General features: G+C 35.8%; 1 protein-coding gene across 1 annotated transcript in view; it reads right to left on the bottom strand.

Moving 5' to 3' along the window:
- LOC145261103 (protein unc-93 homolog A-like) overlaps window positions 1-13519 on the bottom strand; it is a 94933-nt gene that overhangs the window by 26966 nt on the left and 54448 nt on the right. The window contains exon 3 of the mRNA XM_080119320.1: window positions 3199-3466. Coding sequence (XP_079975446.1) covers window positions 3199-3466 — 268 coding nt within the window. The remainder of the gene's footprint in view (window positions 1-3198; window positions 3467-13519) is intronic.

Genomic DNA, 13519 nt, shown 5'->3' with positions numbered 1-13519 from the left:
TTTTGAAACCTTCAACAACGAGACAACCATCTGACTGACTGAAGTAAAAAAAAAAAGAATCTTTTATACTTAATGCGCTTAAACCAAGTACGTCCAAGGATGGAATACTGTTGCCATATTTGGGCAGGAGCTGCTAAAAACAGCCTATCCTGCCTTGACAGAGTACAAAATAGACTTCGTAGCTTGGTGGAGGATGCCCTTTTCTCTACCCTACAATCTCTCTCCCACAGAAGAGACGTTGCGAGCCTATCCTTGTTTTATCGTTATTTCCATGGCAGGTGCTCGTCTGAACTCCAATCTCTGGTTCCCCCTCGCCAATCTTTCCCGAAAAACACCCGTCTAGCTGAATCCACTGTGAAAAATTTCCCCCACTCTTTATTTGTGCCTAAATCAAAACGTGGATTCCATGAACAAAGCTTCTTTCTTAGAACTACACGCCTGTGGAACTCTGTTCCGTCTGCCTGCTTCCCACCGGACTACAACTTGGATGTCTTCAAGTCCAACGTTAACAAATTCCTAATGAACCGCCCCCTTAAGTAAACACTTCATCAAATCTCCACACTACCGTAATGTACTTGCAATAACCCTTATCCCTGAGTGGCTTCCGGGCCTTGATAAGTGGTGATCACTGTGTAACCCCCCCCCCAAAAAAAAACACAATTCACTCTCTATGCTCTCTTTCTATCTATCTATTTATCTATCAATCGATCGATTAATCTCTCTCTCTCTCTCCTCTATACTATCGTTCTCTCTTTCCCTCTCCACCCCCTCTCTCTTCATTTTTACTCTTCAGCTATAAGACGACCACCTGGATGAATAAATAAATTTATTCTGTAAAAAAAAAAAAAAAAAAAATGCCAATCACAAAAGTTTGAGAAACAAACTCGGTTTATTAATAACAACTGAAAATTTGCAAAACAAGTTTTGAAATGTCAACTTAAATGCTATTTACGTTTAATTTTATATTTCATTATCTTTGTATTTAATTCTTTTTGTCACTTCAGTAATTATTTTGTTGATTCTCGTTTAAATTGTTACTGTTAGTTTTCACGTTTGTTTTAAGTTGCATTGAATAGATTGTACTTTTCTATGATAATTAATTTGATTACCGTTGGCGTATGTTTTTGTTCTATTTGCCAGTTGACTCACTCAAACAAGCTCATCCCGCGACGCGTCTTAAAAACAAGTTTTAAAATTCGTATTATTTGGTCTTCGGCTTAGGCCGCTATTTGTTGTTGCCTACAATCTCGATTGCTGTCGCGACAAGAAATTAACTACATACGAAAATCCAAGCTTATCAAGCTCGTGTTCGCAGCCCCCATCCCGACCGATAAGAGCTGCTGATCTTTGTAGACTAAAGATCTTTGATCACTACAGTCAGCATCGCATTCTTTGATGGTTTTATCTCTTTCCCACGGCGAGAAAGTGTGACACTAGGATCGGTACTCTGGCCTGCTAATAAATGCCCGGACAGCCCCGTCGGCATTTCTTGACAGGCGCGCCTCAGAGGAAAAGCAATAAACTAATCCTTTTTCAAAAAGAGAGGTCAAAATCTGGGATGGTGAACCTCCTAGAAATGCACAAGGCCAGCAGCATATCGCAACCGATAAAATGTCATTTCAGAAATGGTATAGACTCTGCTGATTTGGGGAAAATGGCAGATGTGTATTTTAGGTTGCAAAATAGCCTCTAACCCTTGCACGTCTGCGTGTTACTGACACCGCTTTGTTTCCTTTTCTCTAATATACAGGGTGACCCCCCCCCAAAAAAAAACAAAAGCTAAATGGAGGCCATCTAGAACATATGCTGTAGAACGGAAAAAAAGGCCACAGACCCAAGTGTTTTGATGTGATGTTTTGAATATAATAAACTAGTTATGACCAAAGTTTCATTTCATTCGGACAAAACAAAATTGATTTTTATTGCATTTTCACCCCAAACGTTGATGTAGGGGGCTGCTATAAGGGACATAAGTTGCAGAGATACTATATAGGGAGTTGAGCAGCAAGATGTCTGTTTACATTACACTTGAACTTCTGAATGTCAGTACAGTCAGGGAAGCAGGAACCCGGAAGGGAATTTCAAAGTCTAGCAGTCATGCGTAAGAAACTATTAGAGTAGAAGGCTTTCTTCCATCTGGGGATTTCTACTGTGTAGGGGTGGGATTTTGCTGCTTGTCGGGTTTGTCGGGGGTATTTACGTTGAGGGAGCACAAGTGCTTAATGAACTCGAAATCCGGGCCATCAAAAATGGAACCTGGAATTGGATGACCTGGTCCTATGACGCAAGTCGGTTTATGGGTCAGACCGTTGAATGGAGCAAAGTTCGGCTGAACTTAAATCCTGACCGAAAAAAATGAAACTCGGGAATAAGATGACGTAATTCGGCCGCAAGTAAGACCAAAAGCAAACATCGACAGGGTCAGAATGTGAGTCGATGACGTAAATTGGTTAACGGGTTAGGAGGTCGAAAATTCATAAAAAGAAATGATAAACAAAAGTCAGAGTCAGTCAGATTGTGACAGCAGAAAGGGGAGGACAGACGACGCTCAACTGCCTGTCACGGTCGCAAACACACCCTCTCCACCTACACTATCCCCACCACCACTTATACCGCCGATTATGTGTATATGAATGTTTATTAAATAAACAAAGTTGTTTTATAACAAAGCGTCTCGTTATTCATTGATAAACGAACAACGGTCATTCCATTCACTAGACAATTTACAACAAACATATAGGCATAAATGTCAAACGAACTATCTCTATATCTATCGAGATATTCAAAAATCTCGGATAGTTAAAAAATAGACGTCACCGCCATACCACCCAGTATATAACACACCTACCATTAAAATACTTGTAAAACAGGCAGAGAGATGCAACATTTCGTCGAGTGGATAGCGGTTGAAGATTAGCTGACGGTGTGGGGCCCATTAGGTTGGCAACTCTCTTTTGAACCAAAAAGAGGGAGAGATTAGTAGCAGATGCACCAGCCCAAATGTGGCAACAATACTCCATACATGGGCGAATGGTGGCCTTATAGAGGTACAGGATACTTTCAGGCGTAAGTAACTTTCTAGCACGTTAGAGAGAGAAAGAGAGAGAGAGAGAGAGAGAGAGAGCCCACCTTCTTTGCAGTACCCTTGTCAATGCTTTCAATGTATCTATAAAATGTATTTATGTTAAAAGAACTCACTGAATGTCTGTGTTTGCCATATGGCATCGCAGAGTCCAAGACACGCGGAAACGACGTAAAAATTGGGTATGTCCAATGGCTGCGGTTTCCAAAGACTCAGTACCATGAGGATCCCGGCGTTGAATGTCGCTGCGGCCGTGATGAATGCAAAGCGTTTGATGTGTTTCGCGATGTACCCTATGACGACAGAACTGATGGCATTTACGAGTCCAAAGGTGATCAGGATCAAACCGATGCTGTAGATACCCAGGGTACATTGAACGTAGGACTGAAAAAGATTAGAATAATATATTAAAAGAAAATATTATATCCCAGAAATGACAACAGCCAATCAGAAAATAATGAAAAATAATCATTATCATTAATAATCATAATCATTAGGGAGCGTTCTGTATTTTCAGAGTGAAGTTGTGTATGCTGAAATGTAATCTATATATATAAAAGCCAAAATGTATGTATGTATGTATGTATGTACGCTTTTCCTCGATGTCCACAAAAGGCTTCTTTCAGAGAAGCGCTCGCTCGGTTCACAACTTCTTAAAACTTTTTATATCATCTATAAATTGTAATATCCCACACTTAACCACGGAGCTCGCCTGTCTATTTAATTTTATTGACTTTCAAACGTTAATTATTCGACATTTCCCGCATCGGCACGCGTTACATTCGGTTTTCGGTATAAACAAAAAGCGAAAATCGACTCTAACAACAGGCCCAGAGCCAGTGAACGTTTGTCGACTTCGTCATATCAGACGGGGGAGCGGGTTTTTGAAAACAAACAAACCGATTTATTGACCTCATTAAAAACTGTCCCGCACAAAATGCTAACTGCTGAATACCTATCGCCGTCACGTCAATCAAAAACGAGCACCTGTTTTTTTTACACTTTACTATTTTCCAACTGCGCGTCGTCAAGGCTTTGTTTTTTTCACGGGCACGTGTTTTCTTTCACACACACCTACAAACACCCGGGCAACACCGGGTACCCCTCGCTAGTCTATATATATAAAAGCGAAAATGTGTGTATGTTTGTATGTATGTATGTATGTATGTATGCGTGTTTGTATGTCTCACAAAAACTTTTGACACAGGTCACGGATTTTCATGAGATCGGTATCATTTTAAAGTTCCAAACTTCGCTCGACAAATATCGAACAATTGGCCCAAAACATTCATTTCTTCACCCTAAAATCATCAGTTTTCTAAAGGGGGGTCAGCAAAAACCGTCCTCTCATGACAAGTTCGCTTCTATGCATGCGCAAATGACGTCGGAACATGATTTAGTTTAAATTTTAAAAATACGATCCAATCTCGTCGACGTCGTCTTAGCTCAGTTGCTTAGAGCACAGCCTCATTATCTAAACGGTTCGAATCGTGGTGTGAGATGTCTTCTTTTTTCAGATTTTTTAAAGAAGTTTTAACGTTCGTTTTTCTGTTTTCTTTTTCCATCACATTCGCGGTTTCTTTTTTTTCCGATTTTTACGTTTAACATCGTTCGTTTGCCGTAGGTTAATTTTTTGTGTTTTTTTTTTCGATTTTTTGAAGTTTTAACATTTTTTAAAATATTTACTTTGCTTATTCTTATGTTTTGATTACTCAAAGCACAGACACCTCTAAAAATCCGGGCAACGCCGGGTACCCCCTGCTAGTATATATATATATATATATATATATATATATATATATATATATATATATATATATATATATATATATGTATATATATATATTATATATATATTATATATATTATATATATTATATATATATATATTGTATATATATATTATATATATATTATATATATATTATATATATTATATATATATTATATATATTATATATATATATAAATATATTATATATAAATATATTATATATATAAATATATTATATATAAATATATTATATATATAAATATAATATATATATAAATATAATATATATATAAATATATTATATATATATAAATATATTATATATATATTAAATATATAAATATATTATATATAAATATATTATATATAAATATATTATATATAAATATATTATATATAAATATATTATATATATAAATATATTATGTATATAAATATATTATATATATGTATAAATATATTATACATATATATATAAATATGATTATATATATATAAATATATATATAAATATATTATATATTTTATAAAGCTCCCCTCTTCGGTAGAGCACTCTCGTAAATTATCTTACTCGCTACTTAATTTAGCTGAAATAATGCGAAGCTCGCGATTTGTTTACAAACAAACGTTTGAGCCCTCTACGAGTAGCGGACGGATGTTTATTTAAATAGACGTTCGGACAGTTTAATTTCGGCCACCGATTCCGTAGTCAGGGGGTAGGACTGCCGACTGTCATCACGACGGTTCTAGGTTCGATCCTCGGCTTGGGAGAGGTGTTAGTCTAGCGGCACTGATGAGTTGTGAAACAACGAAACAGGTCTGTATGTCGATGACTAAAATATATTTTAAATATATTATATATATAAATATATCGTCGGAACATGATTTAATTTAAATTTTAAAAAAATTGATCCAATTTCGTCGACGTCATGTAAGTTTTGTATAGGGAATTTGCTCTGTTCATTTACAACATTATCTGCATGCTTATTTATGCATTTTATGACAGGTTTAAGTTTAAAACTTATTCAATAAGGAAATAATGTCTGAACATTAATTTACATTTAGTTCATTTTCATTCTTCATTTAAAATTAGAGATCCCGATCTATTTATTATTTTTATCTTTTTTAATTTTATATTAATATATATATATATATATATATATATATATATATATATATATTCCTTTTTTTCCTTCTTCCCTTCTTCCCTTTTTTCTTTGTTGTTTTTTCCTGTTAAGATTTATGGTTATTGGATGGTTTAGAAGTAGATGGGATAGTTAATTAAGCTATATTTAAGACGTGATAGCAAAAATCAGTTCCTATGAACACATCCCTGTATAGCATCCGGCCTTTTATTTAATATTTCTTCTTTAGAATTGACTATGTAGAAGGCTTCCAATAAACACAGATTGCACCTTTTTGATTTCCCAGGTCTATACTTACACCCACTATCTACTATTGACCATTTTAATTCAAAATCTTTTTTTGTTTCTATGAAGTTCCCTGACCCAATCACCTAATGCAGTTGTATTCCTCTTTTTATTTCTAATTATAATTCTTGTACCATCCCCACTTCTATCATTAACACCTTCTCTATTAGTTTCCATCTCCGGTTCATTTTTGAAGGATATAATATGATTTCTGTATCTTTCCTTAAACGCGCACTCGGTGGCCCCTTCTTAATATTTGTATACTATTTGTATCTTTCCTTAAACGCGCACTCGGTGGACCTTCTTAATATTTGTATACTATTTCTGAGGTTAAGCATGTGTACACTATATCTGAGGTTAAGCATTAACCATCCAACAGACAGTTGCCACGTATTCTGCAGTTACAATTTCTCTCTAAGACACGTTCATCCGATGCTGACTCGTTATTATTAATTATTCTGCTTATTTCCCTGTTATTAGAACTTAATATAGTGTTAGCTAAGTTGGCTGAGGTATAGAAAGATAGTTTTACCGAGGTCCTGTTACGAGGAGCGTGCAATAAGTAATGTCCCTGACCCACTTCCAGTTGTCTGATCTAGCTGAAATTTTGCACGTGCAATGATTTATATGTCTACGGGTTATGTGGCAAATTACAGCTCTGAACTAATTATGGTTTCTGTTTTACAGATGTTTGAACTGAGTCAGGTGTGAAATGGAGCCTGTTGAATGTCGAGCAGTGATCCGGTTTTTGTATTTGAAAGGACGCACACCACAGGAGACTTTGATGAAATGAAAGAAACTTATGGTGATAATGCCCCATCATATGATGGAATATACAAATTTGTTAATCCATGTAGTTGCTCGCATATCCATGACTGAGTATATTAACAAGTTCGTTTGTATAATTTTAAATAGAAAACGTATCTCTGGCCTCATTTTTAATAAAAACGATTTATCCATCTTTATTTAATACTAGCAAGCAGCCCGGTCGTAAAATACGCATGAATATTACATTTTAATTGATGCAGAATTCTTATTTATTATAAGTAGAAATACCGTAGGTATTAAATGTAACGTTAAATTCCTTTAAAAATAAATGACGTAAAAAAAAAGGAAAGAAACTGAGGCATGTGCGAGTATTATGTTTTTTCTAAATAGTTTACTTCTTGCAAGTAAAAAAATAATACTCGAAACCAAAACCTAAAGACATTGAGTCAAGTAAGATAACCATTCGACCAGCTTGACACGGCCTTCAGGCAAAGATCACAGTGTAGTATCTGTTATGGTACTACACTTCAGTTAATTTGTCCTTGGTCAATGTAAGGGAAACCCTTTCTATGCAAAGACAATTTTTATTTTTGCCTATTCCCAGAGTGTCTTTGTTTAGAGAACTGCCCCCCCGCTAGTTTTCCCCTCACATTACAAACGACCTTATATCATATTTTTCCTTCGTGAAGCAGCAAATAAATAGCAATAGAAAAAGTAGGCTTTTAATATCAATGTCAGAACAAGAAAAAGGCTTAACTTAATAAATATGCTTGCTTTACAAAGAGCTCGTATTTGCGTTGCTGAAAATCGACACCATTAAATTGACCATTTTTCTTTTTTTTAAGACATATTATTAAAAAGCGGTAAACTGATCTCCTGTGAACTTCAACAGTCAGTTCACGCGCATTAAAATCAATAACGATAATAATGCTGATACTCCGTAACATTTGATCCTGCGCTTGAGTCCGGTAGGTGTCAAGTGGACGAGATGATCGGATATCAGTGCTAATCGCTTGAAATTTGGGATTTGAACCAAAATGATCAAAATGAACCCGAGTCGAGCGTCTGATGTCTGCAAGAATGTTTACCCGGCAATTAATCATTGTAAGACTGAGTCAATGTTTGAACTGTTGAAACGGTAAATTCCAAGCAGGTGGCTAATGACTGAAGAAATTGCTCAGCGGAAAGAGCATGAGTCTTGTTGAGGTATTCCAAAAATGAGGGCTTCATTTTTTTTTTCATTTTTTTAAGGGGGGGTATTTTATTTCTAAAATGCAGCGAAAATTCTCTTTTGTTAAAAAAATGCACTTAGATTCTCAGTACTTGTTTATTGGTGTGCCAACGACCAAAATTACAATATATATTTTTTAAATAAATAAGTGAAACGACTAACTGTCTCTATCTGGCGTTACCTGGGTGAGGACACTTTGCTTAGGGTGGGGCAGGGTAGAGTAAATAATTGAAACTGTATTAAAACTCTATTTCCGTTCTTCTAAAAAAGCCACCGGCACTCATAATATGCGGGTTGAACTGGCTTCCTCAGAAGGAGGAAGTTTTGGGGGGTATGAAATTAACAAGTCTATTCCAATCAGAGAAGATTATTACGTTTTTTTTTTGTTTTTTTTTGTTGTTGTTTTTTTTTTGCAAATTACAAAATGGAACGCAATAATAACAGTAAAAAAAAAAAAAAGATAAAAGAAACCTTAACTTAAATTGTTAAATAGAAAACGAGCATCATCAGCTGTTTACCATGGCGTTGTTTCGGAGATTTAAAAACAGTTGTTTATTGAAGATTGCTTAAGAAACAGACCTGTAACATATACTCTTATGAGAAAATAGAAACGTATTTTCAAAAATTGCGAATTGAACTTTAATGTGTATATATATATATTATATATATGAAAATGATATGAAATGCGGTTAGCAAAATGTTCAACATCGAATGGGCGCTAATTTTGTTTTTCAGCACAATTAGCGTCCATTCGCAGCTGAACATTTTGCTAACCGCATTTCATTTCCTCTGATAATATGAGCCATTGTTGAAAATCCATGGATTAAGGAAATTAAAAGTCTACCAGTGATACCGTAAGATCTAATCTTCCTGAGGAGACCCTCATGCCATACCCTGTCAAAAGCCTTAGATATATCTAGAGCTACCGCTCTGCCCTCTCCCGCTTTGTCCAGTGAATGGTATATGCGTTCAGAGATTACAGTGAGGATGTCTGCCGTGGAACGGGCTTGTCTAAATCCATATTGATGGTCGGTCACAGATGCTAAACTTCTGACCGACCATCAATATGGATTTAGACAAGCCCGTTCGATCTTACGGTATCACTGGTAGAATACTTAACATAATTAAATCCTTCTTAGATAAGAGAAAAATCCAGGTTGTCCTCGACGGTCGTACATCTAAACAATATGATATAAATGCGGGAGTGCCCCAGGGATCTATCCTTGGACCTCTGCTGTTCCTGATATTCATAAATGACCTCGCCGACAAAATTGCCTCTGAGATGGGTATATATGCTGATGACACCACACTCTATAGCAGGCACGACAGGAAAACAAATGAACATATATCTAAAGTAATGGCAGAAGCACTAGAGGATGACCTCCAATCAGTAGTGGAATGGGGACAAAAATGGATGGTAACGTTCAATGCCACCAAGACAAAACTGGTTTCATTCAATAATTACAAGAAATCTTCTCTACCACCTATAGCAATGGCCAACGACTCTTTATCTGAGAGTACGTCTCTCAAGCTCCTTGGCCTAACGTTCACAGGAAACATGAGTTGGAACAATTACATCGAGGGCATTGCCAGGGCCGCTGTAAGGAAGGTGGGCTCTCTCTACCGTGCTAGAAAACTTCTAACACCCGAAAGTATCCTGTACCTCTATAAGGCCACTATTCGCCCATGTATGGAGTATTGCTGTCATATTTGGGCCGGTGCATCGGCTACTAGTCTCTCGCTCCTTGACAGGGTTCAAAAGAGAGTCGCAAATCTGATAGGCCCTAAACTGGCATCTAAGCTTCAGCCTCCGTCCCATCGTCGAAACGTTGCATTCCTCTGCCTGTTCTACAAGTATTATAATGGTGAATGCTCTGAAGAACTGCAAGCACTTGTGCCCCACGACGTGAAAACCCTCGACAGACTCGACAAGCTGCAAAATCTCACCCCCACACTGTAGAGATCCATAGATGTAAAAGATCTTTCTACTCCAGTAGTTTCTTCCCCAGAACTGCTAGACTTTGGAATTCCATTCCAGGTCACTGCTTCCCCAACTGTACTGACATGCATAAGTTCAAGTGCAACGTGAACCAACATCTCGCTGCCCTAATCCCTACATAGATGTTTCCCCTGATAGTAGCCCCCTACACCATAGTGGCAATGTGCCTTGTTTGGGGTGAAAATGTAATTAAAAAAAAATAAAAAAAATATATATTCCTTTTGTCAAACAATAAATTCTTAAATCGAATATATGTCTCTATATGTTTTTTTTTTCAGAATTTAAAATTTAACCACGAAATTTATATATTGCTCTATTCTTAAATATTGAGCTTTTCCTTTCTGACTAGGATCACCTTGAAAGAATTCATTCAAGTAATATCTATCAGGATTTTTCATCTGAACTCTATCAGTGTCTTATCTCGCTTATATATATATACATATATACATACATATATATATATATATGTATATATATATATACATATATATATATAAAGCTGAATGTGTGTGTGTGTCTGGTCACGAATAGGCTCCTATATGGTTGACTATTTTAAAACCTGATTACATATAATGATAGAAGATGTATCGAGACACAGGAATAGGTATGTTTCATCTGGCAGAACGGTGGTTCATTAAAATTGTGGGGTCAGATATGCGCCTGATCCACAAAGTATGGAAATAAAAAATTAAAAAATTAAAAAAAGACGTTTACAAGTGTTTTTGATATAGATGTACATAAGAATACTTTGATAAGTATGTTTTAAATTAAATAGGGATGGTATAATAAAATTGTGGGGTCTGCGTTCGCGTCTGGCCTCCATAGAATGAAAATAGGCATAAACTTTAATAAACTCTTTTCGTATCTATATGCGTAAGTATACTTTGATAATCATGTTTCAGTTTGAAGAAATATGGTATAATAAAATTATGGGGTGTTCGTTCGCGCCTGACCTCCTTAGAATGGAAATATGTGACAAAGTTTAACAAGGTTTTTCAATATAGATCCACAGAATATTGTAATAAGTGTTTCAGTGTGAACGGGTATGGTATAATAAATTATGAGGTATATTTATTTTATTTTTACTTTCATCATATTTTGCTTTTGTTTTGATACGCCCAAATTCAACCCAAATTTACAACCCTTCCTTTTCATAACCTATCATACTTTCATAAATCAGAGTCCATTTTCTGTAGGCTGTTTTTGAACCCAGTCAATGACGGGTACTTTTGCTAGTATATATATATATATATATATATATATATATATATATATATATATATATATATATATATATATATATATGCTCTGAATAACATTGGGCATCAGGCAAATTTAGTATATTTTGCATTGTAGTATTTATATTATGTTGTTGTCTATCCTTCTATAAATGGGAAAAAACATTAGTTTTGGAATATTTACAAGGAAACCACACACACACACATACACACACACACACACACACACACATATATATATATATGTGTGTGTGTGTGTGTGTGTGTGTGTGTGTGTGTGTGTGTGTGTGGTATAACGTTTTCATCTTAAATTCTACGCAATTATGCAGAATTTAGAAATGACGTGTGTATTTGTGGTTGTTTGTGTGTGTTTGTGTATGTTTGTTTGTGTGTGCATGTGTGTGTGTGTGTTATCTCATTTTGGCTAATGTCCGATTCTAAAATACGCATTTTTACAATATTGTCTTCTAGCAAATTGCCAATATGTTCGATGATTGTTCGGATGCTGGCATTTAACCGAGACTCTGTCAGAACAGACACGTGACAGTAATTGTCTTACTGTTTTTCTTATCCTCATCTTTAGCATCCTCTTGGCGTAACATACACAACTGTTAGATGGTAATATAATTCTAGAAATTCTCGTAAATGCCAAAAAAAAAAGTATATATATTACTGGATGTGTAAGGTATTTGAGGGCAAACTATAGCAGGAATAGTTTTTGACTTTTGATATTTTTAAAGTCCCCCCCCCCCCAAATTTAAATGCAAAGACAACAACATTACGGCAGGTATTGACTGAGCTTAAATTTATGACTTTTTTTTTACATAGGCATCACCACGTATCAAGGCCAAGAGGCCACTCAAGGATAAGGATTAAAGAGTGTACAGTAGACATTGGACAATATAGTAATCATTAGTAATTAAAATTTGGTAAATTTGATAACTTATATAGAACAGCTCATCAAGAACTGATTTACGTTAGACTTGAACACAACCATATTGTAGTCAGCCGGAAAGCAGGAAAACGGAAGACAATTCCACAGGCGTGCAGTTCTAAGAAAGAAGCTTTGTTCATGGAATCTACGTTTAGGTTTAGGCAAGAGTGGGGGGGGATTATTGATAGTGTGTACAGATAGACGAGTGTTTCTTGTGAAATTTTGTCGAGGGAGGACCATAGATTGAAGCTCAGTTGAACACCTTCCATGAAAATAACGATACATCAGAGACAAACTCGCAACATCTCTTCTGTGAGATAGAGGTTGCAAGAAAGAGAAAAGGATATCTCCTACGAGGCTACGAAGTCTATTTTGAACTCTATCAAGGCAGAACAAGTCCTTTCTAGCAGCTCCTGCCCAGATGTGGCAACAATATTCCATCCTTGGACTTGCAAAACATTCACAGCAAACTCTTGTATAGCTAACACAACCGCCAACAATTTCCTCTACTACTACTACTACTACTACTACTACTACTACTACTACTAATAATAATAATAATAATAATAATAATAATAATAATAATAATAATAATAATAATAATTAATGTAAGCGATTTTGCTGGTAATCGAGAGAGGTAGAGAGCAATGGAAATCTGGGGAGACATTTTATCGCTCAGGTTCAAGGGAACACCGCAGGTTGTTGTTAATGAGTGATCGCTGGTGATGACCTGTATTAGGACTCCTAGTGAGTGAATAATAATGTCGATATTAATAAAGTGTACGCAGGAATTCCCCTCTGGACAAAGTATCGTAGGTTTGCAACAACAGATGTCACATACAAACTCAATACATCTAGACTAATAGCCACTATGTTATGTGGTTTTCGAACAACCATTTCAAACACATTCACGCGTAATAATAAAATACTACACTACATCCTACAAGCAAAACCATCACAATCACAGCATCGTTAGAGGAAGGAGTCCCTCTTTTTCTCCCTAAATATGTAGTCCTACCACTGCTACCAGGACCGCAACTGGCTAAGACATACATAGATCTAA

The sequence above is a fragment of the Euprymna scolopes genome, chromosome 37 (assembly GCF_053919585.1).
Source record: "Euprymna scolopes isolate OS-2025 chromosome 37, ASM5391958v1, whole genome shotgun sequence".
Classification (NCBI taxonomy): domain Eukaryota; kingdom Metazoa; phylum Mollusca; class Cephalopoda; order Sepiida; family Sepiolidae; genus Euprymna; species Euprymna scolopes.
This window is presented reverse-complemented; position numbering and strand designations above follow the sequence as displayed.